The 18,781-nt window shown below is 57.2% G+C and overlaps 2 protein-coding genes across 8 annotated transcripts in view; both read left to right on the forward strand.

Annotated features, from left to right (window-relative positions):
• LOC125089021 (zinc finger protein 324A-like) overlaps positions 1-6,619 on the forward strand; it is a 34,341-nt gene extending 27,722 nt beyond the window's left edge. Inside the window, exons 1-4 of one of the 2 annotated variants that reach the window (XM_047710775.1) lie at positions 19-1,136; positions 2,639-2,765; positions 3,089-3,205; positions 3,720-6,619. In XM_047710775.1, coding sequence (XP_047566731.1) covers positions 1,104-1,136; positions 2,639-2,765; positions 3,089-3,205; positions 3,720-5,155 — 1,713 coding nt within the window. In that variant the 5' untranslated portion in view covers positions 19-1,103 and the 3' untranslated portion in view covers positions 5,156-6,619. Of the gene's footprint in view, positions 1-18; positions 1,137-2,638; positions 2,766-3,088; positions 3,206-3,719 lie in introns of those variants that run through there. The other variant, XM_047710776.1, reaches the window with a different exon arrangement.
• Positions 6,620-8,739: 2,120 nt separating this feature from the next.
• On the forward strand, positions 8,740-15,754 carry ZNF446 (zinc finger protein 446). 6 transcript variants are annotated; one of them, XM_047710763.1, is made up of 7 exons: positions 8,740-9,426; positions 10,418-10,798; positions 10,875-11,076; positions 11,342-11,436; positions 13,312-13,449; positions 13,624-13,713; positions 13,854-15,754. In XM_047710763.1, the coding sequence occupies exons 1-7, from the start codon at positions 9,124-9,126 to the stop codon at positions 14,478-14,480; spliced, it is 1,836 nt and encodes a 611-aa protein (XP_047566719.1). In that variant the 5' UTR covers positions 8,740-9,123; the 3' UTR covers positions 14,481-15,754. The 6 variants fall into 6 exon arrangements, with proteins under 6 accessions (XP_047566719.1, XP_047566720.1, XP_047566715.1 ...); XM_047710764.1 differs by having other exon boundaries at positions 8,740-9,106; XM_047710759.1 differs by lacking the exon at positions 13,312-13,449 and having other exon boundaries at positions 10,178-10,798; positions 13,621-13,713.
• Positions 15,755-18,781: the final 3,027 nt, after the last annotated feature.

Below are 18,781 nucleotides of genomic sequence, written 5' to 3' on the forward strand. Positions count from 1 at the left end.
TGCATTTCCAGGATTTACATTCCAAAGATAGTCATGGCTGAGACAGATGCATGTATAAGGAGGGAGAAAGAGAGTAAGGAAGGCAGAAAGAATGAATGAGCTTGACGAAGATGAATTCCCTATCTCCTTACCAAAGTGGGCAACAAGGCGCTGGGTAACGTTACTGTACCACGTCTGTCTGTCTGTATGCATGCATGCGTGCCTGTATGTATGGAAGTAATTGAGGCCGGGGGCTTGCACCCCTTGGTGCAGGGGCTGCAAAACTGGTGTTAACCCTTCACAGTCCACAGAGAGGCCAAACGAAGCACAGGCCTCCAGAGGTGAACCTGGGGTCGCATTCCCGGGCTCGCTGCCCCAGCGCCACCCCTTCTGGCCCGCCCCTCCCACTGGGCTTTGTCCTTAAAGCCCCGGGCTGGGGTCGCCTCCTGGCACCTCAGCGGTTCCCGCTTCCGCGCGTGCAGCATTTAGCCTCGGGCCGCTCGGGTGCCGTCACGGGTCCCAGGACGCCAACTAGCCACCCAACGCGCGCGGGCCGGCGGAAGCGGGGACACGCCTGCGGGACTCCATTTCCCAGCGTGCTGCGCGGAGATCCGAAAGAGCGACGCCAGCCTGGCTGCAGAGCGGGCGGGAACTACGCTTCCCAGAAGGCGGCGCGCGTGCGTCCGCAGCGCGCATTGGGCCAATGAGGGCTTGCGGGGGCTGGACTTCCGGCGTCCGGGGACTGTCACTTTGCAGCGGGGCGCGGGGCCACACCGGTGTTGGGGACCCGAGCGCGGCGGGCACAGGCGGGGTTCCAGGAGGCGTGGAGACCCGAGGCGACGGCGGCGACGAGGGCGTGAGCGGAGGGCGGTTGGGCGCATGGCGTGGGCGCCGGCGGCCGTCGCGCCCCCCGAACCTCGGTTTCTCCGGGTGTAGCCTGGGCCGCCCCGCGGGGCTGTGGGGCGGTGGCCCGCGTCACGTGTTCTCCGACCCCCGGGCGGCAGGGGAGGCGGCGTCCTGGGCTCCGGGGCGTCTGTGCCCTGGACGGACGGGGAGACTGAGGCCCGGAATCGGGACGTTCGCTTCGTCCGTCGCTTTCTGCGCGTCCCCAAGTGCAGGCTCTGATGGCGACCGCGGCGCTGACAGACCCGGCGCAGGTGAGTCGAGGAGGCGTCGGACTCCCTCCCCCACCCCCCAACCACCCGCCTAGGTCGCTCCTAGAGGGACCCGAATCCCGACTCAGGGAGGGGCCCCATCGGGACGTTTTGTCTCCCGTCTCGGTTTGTCCCAGGCCCCGGTGTTCAGGCCATGGGGGGGGTGGGGCGTGCACGTGTGAGATCCCCCGTCCTGGCGGCCAAGGGGGTGAGGGTGGAAGGAAGTTGCAGGCGGAGGACGCCGCACGTGCAAAAGCCGGGAGGGGAGACTGAGCCTGGCTGCTCCCGGAGCTGGGCTTCTGACGTGAGCCCCGGACAGAAATGGTAGGCCGAGGAGCTGGCGTCGGGGACCGTGGAGGGTTCGACGGAGACCGGACATGCTTCAAGTTAGGGCTTTTAAAGTGTCGCCGCGTGTGCTTGGCGGAGAAAAGACGCAGACCGGGGTGGCCGCGCGCGCAGGGAGCAGGCAGTGCCACAGTAGGTGGTCCGAGTCGCCACTTGCAGCGCACTGGGCCGGTGGAGATGGGAAACGTGGTGGGTTCGGGATAGATCCGATGTCTCAGGTGCGGTGGGGGAGCGAGGGGCCCCAGCGGAGCACAGTCCCAGGGTTTTTGGCCTGAACACCCGGAAGAATAGAACTGCTGTATCAGAAACAGGAATCTGAGGGGAAAGCAGGCTTAAGAGTATGTCCCAGAGCAGAGGTATCATCACGTGGACCCGAAACTGCAGATGTCCAAGGACACGGTCCTGATATTCCGAGCCAAGGCAGGGCCTGGGAATCCCATTTAGGAGGAAGGAATCTCGTGGACTCAGCCAGGGATGGGTAGCTCTCCAGGGAGATGAAGACAGGTCGGTAGCCTCTGGGGTTCTGGGAGGAAGTCTGGCAAGTGGCTGAAGGCAGGGGTTTTGGCCAAGGAAATGGAGGGGTGGGGTGTGCGTAGTTATGGAGGGAAGAGGAAACTGACTTCCTGTGTGGCCACTGGATCCCTGGGCCCCCTCCTATAGTGACTGGAGGGGATCAGCCAGTCCTCAAGCTGGAGGAGCAGCCTTGGGATGTCAGGCACGTTCTGCAGAAGATGGCATCCCTCCAGACATGGGCGTGTCCCGGCAGGTCCATAGCTGGGACTTGTACAATCGCTAGTTACAAGAAGAGCTAAGGGCATGTCTGGGAGGGTCAGTTTGTGCAAAGCCTGGAGCACAAGGGGCACCTGGGCCTGCCTTTGGGGTGGCAGCCATCTGAATGCTGTGAGCTTGCTCTGGCTGCCTTGTGTAAGTGACCAGTGTGGAGGCCGAGAAAGCATCTATGCCCTAGACAGGTAGGGTTTAGGGGAGAGGAGGGAAGTTTAATCGGCACAGTTGCAGAGCCCGGGGGAGGAGGGGGTCAGGGCGAGGAAGGTAAGCCTCTGAGGGACATGGGAAGGGTAGCCATTGGGCCAGGGAGGTGGGTCCTGGGTCATAGAACCATAGCTTAGATTGTGTCCATCTTCCCCTGCCCACTGTTGTAGGGCCTGATGGCCTTTGAGGATGTGGCCGTGTACTTCTCCCAGGAGGAGTGGGAGCTCCTGGACGCAGCCCAGAAGGCCTTGTACTGCCACGTGATGCTAGAGAACTTCGCACTTGTGGCCTCACTGGGTAAGGCCCTGGGTTTTCCACGGGAAGCTCAGCTGTTGCCAGCACTAACCCCGCATTTCCCGTTGGCCTACAAGCAGCCTCACACCAGCTGGCCAAATGTCCCTGTCCCACTGTGGCACCTCTGTGTCCAGGCTCAGCCCCTTTCATCTGCTACTGCCAACTGGGTTCTCCTCACGGGAACCAATGCTCTTTTCCTGTGAGTCCTGCCCTGTGGTGTGGTTTTCTTCATTGACCAGATGACACCATCTGTGTCCCATAAAGTCCTGGCTCCTATTACCCGTTGTGCCAGGCCTGGCCCTTCACTTGCTTGTCTTTTCTCACAGGACTCTCTGCCTCACGACCACGGGTGGTCATTCAGCTTGAGCGTGGTGAGGAGCCCTGGGTTCTCAGTGGGACAGTTGTGACACCAGTCAGGAATGCTCCTAGGAAGCCCAGCCCTGGTGAGTGGGGACTTGGAGAGTGTGAACTTGGGCCCACCAATGGCCAGGCTTCTGTCTCCCTTTCCCTGCCCTCCTGGACACTCTCATCTCCTGCCTCCCACCTGACTCCTTCCCGTTCTCCTTCTATCATCAGCCCCTCTTGGAGGCTCTGGTCTTGGCTTGCCCGTTAAAGGGGAGCTCCCAGAGCAGCCCATTCCAGGCACCGGGGTGCAGCCTTTCCCAGGATGTTCCTGGTCCTGCTCTCATGGAGTTGACCATGCCAGGGGAGAGGCCTGGGGAAATGAGTTTGTGAGTAAAGCCTGTAGCATCAGGTAGCCATTAGTGTAAGGAGGAAAAGCAAGCTTGAGGAGTTCCCGGGGCCAGAGGGAATGATATAGACTGGTGTCTGGCTACTGCTCTTCTCCCCACCTTGCACACCTAATCCTTGGCATCCCCTTTGCCTGAACACTAGGCCTGGCCCAGTAATCCCCTCTTGGCCAGGGTGACCCAGGATCTGCCATTTCTGTGCCTTTAGGTTCCCATCATCTGGCATACGACAGGGTTGTTCCAGCAGAAGCAGAGCTGCCAGGGTCCTTCCATGATGGCTCCCCTCCAGCATCTACAAGGGTCCTCCCCTTCACTGGCATCTGTGAGCACGGGAAGAGCCTGGAGGGCTGGCAGGGCATTTCCCCCTCTCAGGAGAAAAAACCCACAGGGGTGTCTGTAATCTATTGGGAACAGCTCCTGCTAGGTCCTGGCAGTGGGGAGGCCAGTGTCAGTCTGCGCCTGACCTCCCCACTGAGGCCAGCTGAGGACTACCCCCCTAGGGAGAAGGCCCTTGTGACTCGCCCCATGCCAGGTAAGCAGCTAAGGGCATGTGGGCGGGAGGCCTCTCGGAGAGGTTTCTCCAAAATTCCAGAATTTGAGGCTGGTCTCACCTCTGGGGAAGGAGGAAAGAGTCCGGCTAGCCACAAGTCTCATGGACACCCTGCTGCCCAGGAGCCCCCAGCCTGGGATCAGCTGGGCAAGGCCCTCCACATGGGCCCTGGCCTCCTCCCCGGGGAGAAGCCCTTCGAATGCAGGGCGTGCAACAAGGTGTTCGTGAAGAGCTCCGACCTGCTCAAGCACCTGCGCACGCACACTGGGGAGCGGCCCTACGAGTGTGCGCAGTGCGGCAAGGCCTTCAGCCAGACCTCACACCTGACGCAGCACCAGCGCATCCACAGTGGGGAGACGCCATACGCATGCCCGGCCTGCGGCAAGGCCTTCCGGCACAGCTCCTCGCTGGTGAGGCACCAGCGCATACACACCGCCGAGAAGTCCTTCCGCTGCGGCGAGTGTGGCAAGGCCTTCAGCCACGGCTCCAACCTCAGCCAGCACCGCAAGATCCACGCAGGCGGGCGGCCCTACGCATGCGCCCAGTGTGGCCGCCGTTTCTGCCGCAACTCACACCTGATTCAGCACGAGCGCACGCACACGGGGGAGAAGCCTTACACCTGTGCCCTTTGTGGGGCTGCCTTCAGCCAGGGTTCTTCTCTCTTCAAGCACCAGCGTGTGCACACGGGCGAGAAGCCCTTCGCCTGTGCACAGTGCGGCCGCGCCTTCAGTCATAGCTCTAACCTCACGCAGCATCAGCTGCTGCACACGGGCGAGCGGCCCTTCCGCTGCGGGGACTGCGGGAAGGCTTTCGCCAAGGGCGCGGTGTTGCTCAGCCACCGACGCATCCACACGGGCGAGAAGCCCTTCGTGTGCTCACACTGTGGCCGCGCCTTCCGCGAGCGCCCAGCCCTCTTCCACCACCAGAGGATCCACACAGGAGAGAAACCTGTGCGGAGACCCCGGCGTGGGGCAGGCCTCTGCCCCCAGGCCAGGCCTTCTTCCGTGGCCTCATCAGAGGGCTCACTGGGGAGGGAAGCGGGGCCCACTCCTGCCTCCGGTCCAGCCGCAGTCTCGAAGCCTGCTGAAGCCTGAGTTCACCGTTCCAGCCTTCCCTGGCTTGTCGTAACACAGCTGTGTTCCCTCCATATCCACATTTTGGAGGAGACCGTATGTGCACTGTGGTTCTGTCTGCACGTGTGACGATGTTTGCCATTTCAGCCACAGCTCACTCCAGCTCTAAGTGGTCAGGCTGCAGAAATATCAGGGGATCGTCCCCCCATTCGGAAGCTGGGACTTCAGTAGGGCAGAGACTTGGGAGTCAGAGTGCCGTTTCATTGCCATTATGACTGTGGATGCTCAGGTGAGGCAGGGGAGTGCTGGAATGCTGGGGAAGCAGCCCTCGACATTTCCCCTGCCCATGCACAAACTGGCCACCAGGCCAACCCTCAGGATAGTCCTCCAAGGCCCCCTTCCTCCAGATCTCCTGGAAGTGGACCCAGTGGACAGGAGCTCATGTGCGGGTCTGGGGTTGACCTTGGGTCTAGGTCCTATCTTCCACCTCTGGGACAAAGAACACAAGAGAGAGCGATTCAGGCCTCCAGAGGGAATTTGCAGCATCCTGATGGCAGGATCTTGATAAGCGCCAACACGTGCCAGTTGCCAGGCTTGTGAGGCTACACTCATAGTACCTATACTACACTGAGGAGTACCTGCCAGGCTACTGTGGCTGGTGTCCCCACCTTACAGATGAGGAAACTGAGGCAGAGAGAGGGGATGAGTTGTACATAGCAGAGCCAGCACTTGAATCCAGGCCACAGGCCCAGTATCCAGACAGCTCACCACTCTGCCCCCATGCTCTGGCACCCGTGCTCTGGTCTGCTGGTGTGAGAGCTGGGTGATGTCAGGCCTGGTTGTGTGCACATGGCAGTCTCCCAGTGGGTGGGGCAAGTAGAGGTGGCAGTTCCCTGGGTGGGCAGAGGAAGACAGACATCAAGGTGGTGGCTCTTGAGCCATGCTTTTTTATTCAGTTTCTCATGGCAGCCTCAGCAATGACCATGTCCCGTTGTTACCAAAGCACTGCTACAGGACCCTTTATGTCCCCACTGCCCTAACAAGAGGTGATGACGACAACAGGTTTGGAAGAGACCAGACGGGACTACTTGTTTCTGCAGGGTCTGGTGGGCAAGTGCCCACTTGTTCACTTCCTGAGTTGGAAAGAGGATTTGCTGTCACCTAAGGCCATGTGTGTGTGCACCCTCCCATCCTAGGACACTGAGTTGGATGGGTGGGGTGGGGCCCAGGTTTCTCCCTGTGGCCCTCAGCAGACCAGGGCCCATCCTCACCTCAGTCCTCAAACCCAGGGGTGGTAGTGGTCTCTTTACTTGGGAACAAAAAAGACCCAAAATTGGAAGTTGAATGGACGCACATTGTGTAAATCCTTGCAGGGCACTGTGGAAGTCCACAGCCTCAGCCTCCCCTCCCAGCCTCCAGGTCCTGGGTCAGAGGGTTTAACATCACAGTCCAGAGAGGCTTCCTGATAAAAATTTGTCAAACGTGTGCACGGTAACAGTCTGATGCCTGTTTCATCTTAGCAGACTGCATACATGCCATCACTGTGTGTCGTGACAGAGCTGCAGACACTTGGCTTTGACCACGTCATTCTGAGAGTGAAAGGGTAGGTATGTAGCCTGTCTGAGGTCCACTGGGTATCTGTGATACCTGTTACTCCCTTGGTAGCCAGAGGTGTGGGGTCAGCCCAGGAGATCTAGTAGGGAGGATAGCATGGGGTGGCCCCAAACAGGACTTCTATCTCGATATGAGTCTTTGTGGATCCAGGCCAGGGAGTCTAGGCTGGGGTCACCAATAGTGGCCAGAAATACTGACTCCAGTTTGGTGGATCATCTAGTCCCACCATCTCCAAGACTTGGCAGCTATGTGTCATATACTATGACCACACATATTGTCCTCTCATACTCACTTGTCTCCTCCCAGCATTGCCAGACCTTTTATTCTAGAACCTCACAACTCCTGCAGAGAGAGGATTCTTGCTGAACCCACTCCCAAAGACCCTTAGATGCAGGTCTTCTGTGGCAACTCCTGGGTACCCCACAGGCCTCTGAGCCACTGTTCACCCCTCCTGGACTCATCCTTTCTCCTCTGATCTGGTATACACTCTGGCCTCATTCCCATCTTCCTTTAGAATGGCATCATGAGAGTGCCATTCTCAGTCTGCACAGCTGTGAAATGCAGACAATCCCCCACTTTCTTGGGAGCCCATGGGATTCAGAGGCAAAGGCAACTGTCAAGCAGCACGTGGCTCAAGTCATATGCAACCTTTTCTGCATCTTGGACTGGAGCTCCTGGAGCTCTCATGACCCCTTGAGCTGGGTCTGATGTCCTGAGCCATCTCCCCACCAATCTCCTCCCCACTTCATTGAGGTCCTTCCCACCTGTGTGCTTGGCCCCTGTTATGCCTCACTTCCTCTACCCTTCTCAAACCTGCCCCTCCCAGTGCGTAGGAATGGTCACTGGCCCACACTGGGGCCTTAGGGGAACAGTGACCATGATTATCTGCCTTCCCCCATATCTTGAGCCTTACACTGCCCTCCACTAAACTGTGGTCATGCTGAGCCTTGTCCTGTCAGGCTAGTCTTTTTCTTTCTCTCTCTCTCCTTCTTCTCCTTCCTTCCTTCCTTCCTTCCTTCCTTCCTTCCTTCCTTCCTTCCTCCCCCTGCCGCTTTCCTTTCCTTTTCTTCTTTTCTCTTTTCTTTTCTAGGCTAGTCCTTAATCCTGAATAGGCTGAGTGTAACAGTGCCCTTGAGCTCTCTGGGGCAAGATAGTGGTGTGAACACATGCATTTCACTTGGTTCAGAAACCCACTGGAGCTACAGAGATGAGAGTATTTAAAAATATGAACCCACAAGAACGAGGATGGTGAAACTAGAAGCAATGGCATTCTGGAACTAGAAGCAGATGTGGGATCTATCTCTGATTTAGAGAAAGCTAAATATTGATTTGGCCCTGGGGGAAGTGGGCAGAGGTTCCACCAGGCTTATAGTGCAGAACTCCAGAAGGCCTGTAAAGCAGCAGCCCCCTGGGAGAAGGGACCTAAAGCAAAGGTGACTGGGGGACAGCTACTAAAGCTATTAGAGCACTAGCTCTCCCCATGGTGGAAGAGACATTTCTGGGGAATCCATACAGTTCCAGAGAAACAATCTAAGTCCCCCATCCCCACCCAAAACAGCTCAGTCTGATGAGGCGTGGAAGAGTTGACAGGCCCCACCCATGCAGATGCTCAGAGCATCCCGTGTGTATGACCACTGCTCTTCACTGAGTGCTAGCAGCTAGGGATTACTAGGTATCCCAAGAAATCAAAACAGGCATATGCAATTTAGGACTGAATACTTGATTTCTGGAAGCAAAGCACCCCTTCCCACAGTGTGGTTCTTGGCTACTGAGATAAACTGAAGGTACTCTTACTCGTTTTGGTACCCCATGTAAAAGGTTAGCGGCGTCCCATAAGCTGGACAAAAACCTTCGTCCCTCACTTTGCAGTACTGACATCTGAAGACATGTCTGAGACTCTGAGAGTATAAATCATGGGACAGTATCTTCTGTAAATATGTGTCCACCCTGGTCCTTGTTCTCGATGTCCGCAGGGCACCCAGCAGCGGTCGAATAAGGACCCCAGCACCATCCCCGCTGGAGTCCTTCCCGGGGTTGGCGGAGAAAGTCCACAGATAAGGTCGGCCCCTGCTTCCTCCGGGAACCACCTGGAGGCGAGTCTGCACAGTTCCCGCAGTCACTTCCGGCTTCCCGGGAGGACCCGGCGACGCTCTGGCCGTTGCCGTGGAAACAGGGAGGGGGCGGGTGTCCTCTAGCGGTCACCAAGAGGACTGCTCCGCGACTAGAACGCGGCCTAGGTGGGGCGCTAGCTCGGGACCGCCGTGAGGTCACGCTCCTCCCCGCCCCCGCTTGCCAATAGGCGCCGGAGCCACTGTGCGCACGCGCAGGAGTCTAACGTACCGTCCGTCGCGGCCGTTGGTGAGTCCAGGGCGCGGATGCAAAGGAAGAGCGGCCGCCAGAGCGGGGAGGGAGCTCCCACAGTCTGCGACTCTTCGCATTTCTCTGAGAGGAACAGAGCTCTTCTCAGTTGTGAGAGGCCTTTGGCAATGAGCATCCGCTGGCGAGGCCGCGCCCGTCCTCGCTTGCTGAGTCTCACGGGAAACGTAGTCCGAAGGGGGGGCGGGACCTGCCGAGCAGGCGCGTGGTTGGCCGGGGCGGGGTCGCCATGGCAACGCGCGGGGGCGGTGGGCGGAGCCCCTCCACAGAGGCGGCTTTCTGGCGCCTGCGCCGCGGCGGAGGTGAGCGCCGGCGGGGCCTGGCGGGCCGCGGCTCTTTGCATCCCGGGGGCACCTGGCGGTGCCGCTCTGCCCGCACTTCGGAGCGCCCGCCTACCGCCCAACGCGCCCCGCGCGCCCCACCTCCCACCTCGGCCCGGGCCCTTCCTCCCACCCGGAACGTCGTTCCCCCTCCTTCGGCAGGACCTCTTCTTACCCCTCCCTTTTGGGGACCGTTCTCCGGGGGGTCAGGCCATGCCTATCTGGTCTGACGGGCCCCCCAGGTGGCCTTAGTTCATCCCAGACCCTCTTGACGGCCGGGACACAGTGTCCGCTGAGGACCCCATGCACCTCGTAGCTTTGCTTTGTTGTGATTGTCACACGCTTGCTTCGGGCGACGCGAGCCGTTCCCAGTCCCCTGGGGTCAGCGAGCGCGGTGTGTTGGAGTCCACACAGCCTCTGGCTCGCCCCGTGACGCAGACGTCCCTCCTCCTTCTAGCCGGCCCCGCAGGGGCCCCACTTCCGTCAACATGTCCCCATGTCCCGGAGATCTGGAGATCGTGGGGACACACACTCCGCCACAGCCCAGCATGGCCCCGTGTCCTGCTGAGGCCTCTTCCCACCGTCACTGCTCCCCCTCACCAGTGGTGATGGCCTCACCCAGTCCCTGGCTGCCTGCCCCTCCTCCTCCTGCCTGTCACTTTACTCGGCTTCTGAGTGAGACCCTGGAAGACCGCGGTGACTCCTTTCGCCTCCTCTTCATCGTCTCCTGCAGTTTCCTGGAAGCTCCATTGGACAACTTGCCTCCAGAGCGTCCAACCGCAAGGCTTCCTTCTGCCTTCAGTTCCCTCGGCAGCCAGCTCCTGTGACCCCTCCCTCCACCGAGCCTTCCCAGCCTCATGCATCCCTGGGCCAGAGCCCTTCTTCAACCAGCCTCAGCCCCCTGGGCTGGGCCTGTCTGCCCTACCCTCACCATGGCCTCTTAGCCCGCACCCTGACCCCTCCTTTCCTGCAGGTCTCTCTTGTTGGCTACAAGAAGACACCCAATACAACAATGCCATCCCCACTGGGCCCCCCACGCCTGCCCTCTGTCGACGCCGTGGCCATCCTGGAGGAGCCTGAGGCAGCACGCCTGCGCTTCCGAGGATTCTGCTACCAGGAGGTGGCAGGTCCCCGTGAGGCCCTGGCCCGGCTTCGAGAGCTGTGTCGCCAGTGGCTGCGGCCGGAGGCATGCTCCAAGGAGCAGATGTTGGAGCTGCTGGTGCTGGAGCAGTTTCTGAGCACACTGCCCCCTGAGATCCAGGCCTGGGTGCGGGGCCAGCGGCCAGGCAGCCCTGAGGAGGCTGTAGCCCTGGTTGAGGGCCTGCAGCATGACCCTGGGCAGCTGCTGGGCTGGGTGAGTGTGGCCAGCATTGGCTTCTCTGAGGGACAGAGCCACACGAGAGCCCTTGTGACATTCCTTTTCCCCTCAGATCACAGCCCGTGTCCTGAAGCAAGTGGTGTTCCCAGCAGCACAGAAGACAGAGGAGTCCCTGGGGAGATCCCACCCTTCAGGGACAGTGGAGCTTCTCGGGGCCACCTCTCGGGAGGGATCCCAGGACACCCAGATGGAGAGGTCTGCCCAGCTTAGCTGCAGTGTGAAGGAGGAGCCAGATGCTGATGGGCAGGAGATGGGTAAGAGTGGGAGCTGCACAAGGTCTGGGGGGCTCCTGAAAGGAAGGTGAATATCCCCAGATGGAATGAGGACTCGGGAAGGACTGCAGAGCTGGGTCCCCAGGAGGCAGGAGGAAAGGACTGGCAGGCTGCCTGCCATGTGACTGGCACACATAGTAGCCTCCTGGCTCCTGGCAGAGGAAGGCCAAGGCTGCAGCACCAACACCAGGTCACCTGCCATGGCTCACATGACCGGCCCCTAACCCTCATCTGCCTCATTTTCTAGCATCTTCCAATCCCCCAAATCCAGCCCAGTGCTATGAGGGGCACCCTGGACACCGGGAACCAGCCTCCACGTCCTTCCACCCACCCAGGATTCAGGTAAGCAGCCCCAGGTGGAAGGTATAGGCACCCAGAAGGAGGACTGTGTCCTTGGTGGCCACTCTGCCCTGTCAGTTTTTCAGGCTTCTTGGCTAGCAGCTTTAGTGCTCTTTGCTGCCCAGAAATGGAGTTGGTATCAGGGTCCCTTCTGCAGATCCTCAGGGACAGGGGCAGGCTGGTGGTCTCTCTAAAACTGGGAAGAATTTGGGCCTTAGGCCACAGAATCTGGTTTAGAGCGACTGACACTGGTAAGGGTTGGTTTCTTCATTTACAGAGAAATCAGGGATTTTGAAGCACTTAGCAGTCTTTTTTTTTTTTTTTAAGTAAGTTTTTTGTTGTTTTGTTTTCGTTTTAGATTTTTATTTATTTATTTGACAGAGAGACAGCGAGAGAGGGAACAGGAACAGGAGGAGTGGGAGAGGGAGAAGTAGGTTTAGCTTTCTGCTGAGCAGGGAGCCTGATGCAGGTCTCGATCCATGACTCTGGGATCTTGACTTGAGCGGAAGGCAGACGCTTAAAGACCGAGCCACCTAGGCGCCCCAAAACCTAGCAGTCTTAAACTGGTACTTGGGGACTTGAACCCTCATGGGCACGTGGGGAGGGGTCAAGATGGTGAACCTTGGCAAGAAAGCCTGAGCACCACACAACAGTTTGGCCTTCCCTTTTGCTTTCCCCTCCCCCTCCACACAACAGGTGGCCTTTCTCTAGGAAATAACCTGCAGCCACCTCTTTCCTGGGGCTTTCTTTGAAGGCCGGCCAGCCAGCCCTGGGCTGCAGCCAGCTGGGCGTGGAAGTCCCAGGGAGGCCCCGGCTACCTGGAGTGTTTGGTTGCTTGGGTCCTGAGTGTGAACAGCAGGAGTCCTGTCCTTTCCCAGCAGCTTTGCTCCTAAGCCACTCCACTGGGGAGCGTTCCCAGTGGAAGAGCTGGTTGAGATGTGCTTGGAGGCTGAAAAGTTCCTCCAGGCTCTCTCCACAGTCTGATGGCACAGTGCCCGACAGCTGGGTGGGCAGGCCACATCCTCCAAAGCCGCTGAGCTCCAGCCAGCAGCATTCTGGCTGTGGCTTCGTGGGGCTACCTCCTCCCTGTCCCTGGACCTGCAGGCATTTGCCTGGCAGGATTACTTTTCCCACAGCAAAGCCCCAGATGATGAGATTTGGGGAGGCAAGGAGAGCAGAAGCCAGGGGCAGGGTGTGCATGCCCTGGTAAAGTCCACAAGGGTCCACCACAAGGTGGTGCTTCAACCACCAGAGTTCACCCTTTGGCAGCAGGCAGAACCCAGCCCACCACCCCACCCACACACCCGCTCTGAGCACGGAGATGCTTGGCTGCACTTCCTAATGTGAGTTCTCCTGCACTAAACCTCCCCAAAGCTAGGTCCCCACATCCAGGAATGCTGACAGCCCTCAGCAACTCCCCCAAGGAGGATCTCTGTTACTTTTGTAATCAGAGGCTTGGGGAGAGGTGGCTGGATTCCCTTAGGTCCCCAGGCCTTTTGTTCTCAATGCAGCACACTGTTCAAGGCAAGGAGGTGGGGACAGTCATATCTGTGCCCACCTCAGCTTCTCCCAGAACCCATTAAGGGGTTCTCAGCTTTACTCTCTCTGGCTAGAATATGGAATGGGGCTTCTGAGGGGAGCAGGTGCTAGCAGCATCCCCTCAGTGAGCTGAAGGACAGCTCCTCTCTGCCCTATTTCCCAACCTTCACACACCCTTTTCAGCTTCACCCTTAGCGAGCAAAAGAGTCTTAGGTAGCCTGCCCGCTACTTCAGGTAATGAGTAAGGTCATGACCAGGGGACACGGGCAGGGGCACTGCAGGTGAGCCAGAGGTTGGAGGGTGGACAGGTACCAAGGGTGATGGGCCATATCCCCACAGGAGGAGTGGGGGCTACTGGACCCGTCACAGAAGGAACTGTACTGGGACGCAATGCTGGAGAAGTATGGCACGGTGGTCTCCCTGGGTGAGGACCAGCCATCACCCCTCCTTCAGTGTCTGCATAGCTCTAACCACAGGGTACTCTGCCCAGTCCTGTCCTGTGCATGTCTCCCAGCGCTTACCCGAGTTCCTGCTCATTACCTGAGGGCACCCTGTCACCCACCAGGGCCCCCACCCCCGCCCCTAATATGTAAGAGCCCCTCACCCACCCCCATGCTATGACTGCTACCTGACTGCCCCTCACCCCAGCAGGGATACCAGCCCCCCAGCCGGAGGCACGGGTGGAGTTGGAGCCTGGGGCACTGCATACGGGGACAGAGGGTCGAAGAAGCCTCCACCCTGGTGAGTTCTTCTCCATGTGACCCGAACCACCTGTTCTCTGCTGGGGTGGGAGCTTGTCCGCCCCCACACACCTGATGGGAGAGGGTGGGCCAATGTCAAGGGTACTGGGCTACTGGGACTGCCACCTCTCCTTCCCCCAGGAGATGAAAGTGAGAGCCACTGCGAGGGTCCACCCCAGTGCCCAGAGGCCCAGCCACCCCAGGGCCCGGGATCTGTCACCTGGGAGGGCCCGTCTGGGGCCTCTGTGTCTGCCAGGGCAATGCTGGGAGCAAGGCTGGAGGCCGGTGCCCCACGAAGGAAGCCTTATACCTGTGAGCTGTGTGGCCGAGGCTTTGACTGGAAATCAGTCTTCGTCATCCACCACCGGACCCATGCGGATGGGCAGGGTCCACAGGCCCTGGGAATGGGGGGTGCTCAGAAGCTGCCTCCGGTTTCCCGGGAGCCGGGCACACCCCGGCCCCCCCGGCGCATGCTCCCAGGCCCTCGGAGCTATGCGTGTGAGGACTGTGGGCGCAGCTTCAGCTGGAAGTCGCAGCTGGTCATCCACCGCAAGGGCCACGTGGGCCAGCGGCGCCACCTCTGTGGGGACTGCGGCCGTGGCTTTGACTGGAAGTCCCAGCTGGTCATCCATAGGAAGAGCCACCGACCCGAAGCCCCATGAAGGGCCCGAGGTGTCCTCATCCTGCGGGCTTGGGAGCTTCCAGGGCCTGGACACAGTTCCCGGCACTCTGGTTCCAGCTTTCCCTGGGGCTGCTCAGCCTCTGTGATTCTTGGGGGCAGCAGAGGACACTGGTGAATCAGAGTTCCCAGGAGGTTCCCCTGCCCCAGTTCAGTCTCCCCAAAACAGCCACCTGGGCGTAAGTGGAAAGAAGCTGCTCCTCCTTCCACCATCCCGTGAGGCCCGAGTTAGAATCTGCTGCCCAAGCCTGGTGACTTCCTGGCTCTGAGACCCCAGCTTTGACCCAATGCAGGCTGACAGGCCAAGGACTCTCCCTACCCCTGGGACCTCAGTGGCCCCAGGCGGCTGCTCAGAAACTGCCCCTTTCCACCCTTCCTGAAGCTTCCGGGCCCGATGTCTCGGTGTAGAAGATGCAGATGGTCCAGGAGAATATGCCTTGCCTCTGTTTGCAGGCAGATGGAAAACTAGTGCCCGTCCACGTTTGAGATTTTTTAGAAATTTCACTTTCATAATGGAAAGTTTCTGCATAAGAATCCTGATATTTGCTTTCCACGGGTCAGAATATTGGCAGTGCCACTGAATGACTAAGCCACCCAGGCTTAGTCGCCCCACGTGAACCCTTTTAAAGCATGGAGTTTTCTCTGGCTTGTGACAGGAAAGAAAGTCCAAAGGACTCGAAGCATGGGGCACCTGGGTGGCTCAATCAGTTAAGCATCTGCCTTCGGCTCTGGTCATGATCCCAGGGTCCTGGGATCGAGTCCTGCATTGGGCTCCCTGCTCAGTGGAGTCTGCTTCTCCCTCTGCCACTCTCCACCTTGCCCCCCTCACCACCATCTCAAATAAAATAAAATCTTAAAAAAAAAAAATCGAAGCCTGAGAAGGATTTGATTCACCACTACTGGCTTGTAAGATAGAGGGAGTCCCACTGTGACCTCTGGAAGTTCAGAACAAACCCTGGCTGACAGCTGGCAAAGAAATAGAGACCTCAGTCCTACCACAAGGCTTTGCAATCTGCCAACAACTTGAACGGGTGTGGAAGTAGATAACTCCCAGGTCTTCAGATAAGAGCCTCCCCAGCCAATGTATTTCAGCTTTGTGATACTCTGAGCAGACAACCCAGCCAGTGCCTCCCAGACTTCTGACCTGCAGAACGGTGAGCTAATCAATGGATGTTGTTTTAAGCCACTAAATTTGTGGCAATTTTTTAAGTAGCACACAGAAAACGTAATGCAATCACGTATTGTTAACGGGTGCTCCTCGTGGCTAAAATACAAAACTGGCCTGCATCCAGGGATGAATGGGGTATGGAATAAAATAGTGATAGTGTTTTTCAATAAAAGTATTAATAAGAATTGAAAAAAACAATGACTTTGGAAAACTTGCCTCTATGTACTACAGCTGAACCTATGTATACTCTTACTCAGCAGTTCCACTCCTGGCTATGCACCCCACAAATGAATTCTTGTTTTGGCTCAGGTCATGATCTCAGGGTTGTGAGGTCAAGCCCCGAGTCCGGCTCCATGCCCAGCACAGAGTCTGCTTGTCCTTCTCCCTCCTCCCGCTCACCCCATCTCTCTGTCTCTCATGCAAATAAATACAATCTTTAAAAAAATATATATGAATGCTTATGAGCACCAAAAGACAGCTATTGAAACAGAGCAACTATCTGTGAAAGCAAAAAGATCAGAAAACAGGGGCGCCTGGGTGGCTCAGTGGGTTAAACCTCTGCCTTTGGCTCGGGTCATCATCTCAGGGTCCTGGGATCGAGTCCCGCATCGGGCTCTCTGCTCAGCAGGGAGCCTGCTTCCCTTCTTCTCTCTGTGCCTGCCTCTCTGCCTACTTGTGATCTCTCTCCCTCTGTCAAATATATAAATAAAATCTTAAAAAAAAAAAAAGATCAGAAAACAGCCCAAGCCCACTGTAGTTACCAGTGTATCGCCTCTCTGCTTCATACCAGTGCCCGTCCGCTGTGGTGGGCTGGGCCCTGCAGCCAGTTTTCCTCCACAGTCAGCACGTTGTTGAGCTTGGTCAGTCGTAGAGGGCACTGGAGGGAACCACAAGTTGTTTCTCTTCTTCCTGCCACCACAGCAGTGGTACATGTGGAGACTCTGCCCAAAGCAGGCCTCCTTTTGGCAAGCTCAGAGCCTTGGCCTGGCCCAGTCGCCACCTCACCACAGCCCTCCTGATACGGATACCATGCACCCCAAGGTACCCTGCTAGCAAGCGGCTTCCCAGTGCCTCTCCCAGCAGATACCTCATGCTGTAGGCCTTGTACCTGCAGTGGCACCTTAAGTCATCTGCACTCCTGCTTATCGCTTTGGCCCACCACCACATCAAGGTGTTATTGGCTTGGCTTGGGCAACCCAGAGAATCTCTCTGCCTCCTGGTGTGTTGCAAACACATCTTCCCCCACATCATCTGAACTCCAACCTTGAGGAGGGCTCCCACTTGAAAATTTATTCTTACATTGGGCATTCTCTCAGCTGAAGAATTTTAAGAGTTAGTTCTCTGTTATAGTTAATAACTGTATAACTTATTTTTAAGATTTTATTTGTTAGAGAGCACACAAGCAGGGGGAGCAGCAGGCAGAGGGAGAAGCAGGCTCCCCGCTGAGCAGGGAGCCTGATGTGGGACTCGATCCCAGGATCCTGGGATCATGACCAGAGCCAAAGGCAGATGCTTAACTGACTGAGCCACCCAGGCATCCTTATAGTTAATTAAAAAAAAAAAATATTTCTAAATCTTCTTGGCTGAGCACGAAGTCAGATGCGGGGCTTCATCTCACAGCCCTAAGATCATGACCTGAGCTAATATCAAGAGCCAGATGCTCAACTGTCTGAGCCACGCATGTGCCCCTATAGTTAATAGCTTTACGTATCAAATCTACCCAGTTCAAATTACTGTACGGCTTCTGCCTCCAGCCTGGGCACTCACTGGTACATCCACTGGCAGCAGCGTGGACACTTACACCAGCTGTGCATGTGCTGAAGTACTGTGCCCACAGCGATGCCCACAAACAGGTGACTGATACATCAGTGCTGCTGACTCAGACACAAATGGAAGGGAGGGACAGAGCTTGGCACCATCTTTTAGGGAAGCAGGGGCTTTCCTGGGGTCTGCACAGGCCACAGCCTCCTCCCACAATGGCAGATGCCTAAGGGTAGAACCCTCTCCTAATGGCACATGGGTGCTCAAGGAGGCAGTGCATTCACAGGAGACCTGTGTTTTCCGGGGTCTTGGCAATACCAATGCTATCTGAACAAGTGTCTGGCCATGTGTATGTGCTCCATCCTGCTTCCCACTCAGTGAAGGCCACACCCATCCTGTCCCCCCCCTGCAGTGTCGTCAGCTATGCCTGTCCCCTTCCCCAGCACTAAACACACCCTGCAGATCTCCCTTCCGCCCACATCCACATTTAGGCAGCACCTAAAGCCCTTGACATGGGGTGGATTGCACTTCCCAGGGGTTCAGTGCCCTGAAATTCCTATCTGTATTTATCCTAATTCCCAAAGAAGCATTTTTGGTTCTTGAGACATTGAGGACTATACTTCCCAAGGCTTTGGCACTCACTTTTCCTTGGCCCACAGACTATGTAGTTGGGTAATGATCAACTAACGTTTAAAGCCCCCGAGATAGTGTATGTACTACACTTTTCTGAAACCAGCAAAAACATGATCCTGCTTACAGTACACACAGTGCCCAGTGGGCTCTTTTGGCCCCTAGGACATTGATTTCATCTTCCAGAGGGCTTGATCTGCTCCACACCCCTCCCCACAGGACTTGCGTCAGGGCTTTTGCAGGTGCACTCTGCCAAGGACACTCTTTTCCCAGTTACTTGTTGCTCATCCTTCTGGGCTTAGCCCGAGGTCATTGTCGTATCACCATGATAGCACTTCTAACACCCCCCAGACCATACCACATCTGTCAGCCTGGAAGTCAGCCCATCAGAGGCCACAAAAAGATCTACAGTTAGAGTGAGCCTTATGTCTCAACCCTGGAATGACTCTGAGGCTGCTGGCTCCTCCCACACTGGTGGCATTGCCTAGAGAGAGGTTTTCCTTGAGACTTGCCAAGTTCCTTGGCAGGGTGATGGTAGGTGGTGGGAACCCTGAAGTAAGATCTCTGGAGTGCACTAGGCCCTGAAGTCCTTGCCTGTATCTCCATCCACTGTTGGGGAGGAAGAATTTCTTCTGTTGTTCCAGGACTTTCTGGCTTGACTAAGAATCAGATGGACATGAGACATGTTAACAGGAGAAAACCAAATTAAATTGGTACGTATGTGGAATACATATAGCCATAAAATTCCAAAGACAGGCAAAATGAGGTATACATGTCATACTGAACTGAGAAAGGTATCGAGGTCCCAGAATTCAGTAGGAAAGAATGCAA

This window comes from Lutra lutra, chromosome 17, assembly GCF_902655055.1.
Source record: "Lutra lutra chromosome 17, mLutLut1.2, whole genome shotgun sequence".
NCBI lineage: Eukaryota > Metazoa > Chordata > Mammalia > Carnivora > Mustelidae > Lutra > Lutra lutra.

Excerpts from the sequence above, each read along its gene's own strand:
- ZNF446 (XM_047710759.1), top strand. The coding sequence starts at position 9,124 with ATGCAAAGGAAGAGCGGCCGCCAGAGCGGGGAGGGAGCTCCCACAGTC. Across the intron at positions 9,427-10,177 it reads GCGCCTGCGCCGCGGCGGAG|TTTCCTGGAAGCTCCATTGG; the intron begins GTGAGCGCCGGC and ends CGTCTCCTGCAG. Across the intron at positions 10,799-10,874 it reads CTGGGCAGCTGCTGGGCTGG|ATCACAGCCCGTGTCCTGAA; the intron begins GTGAGTGTGGCC and ends TTTTCCCCTCAG.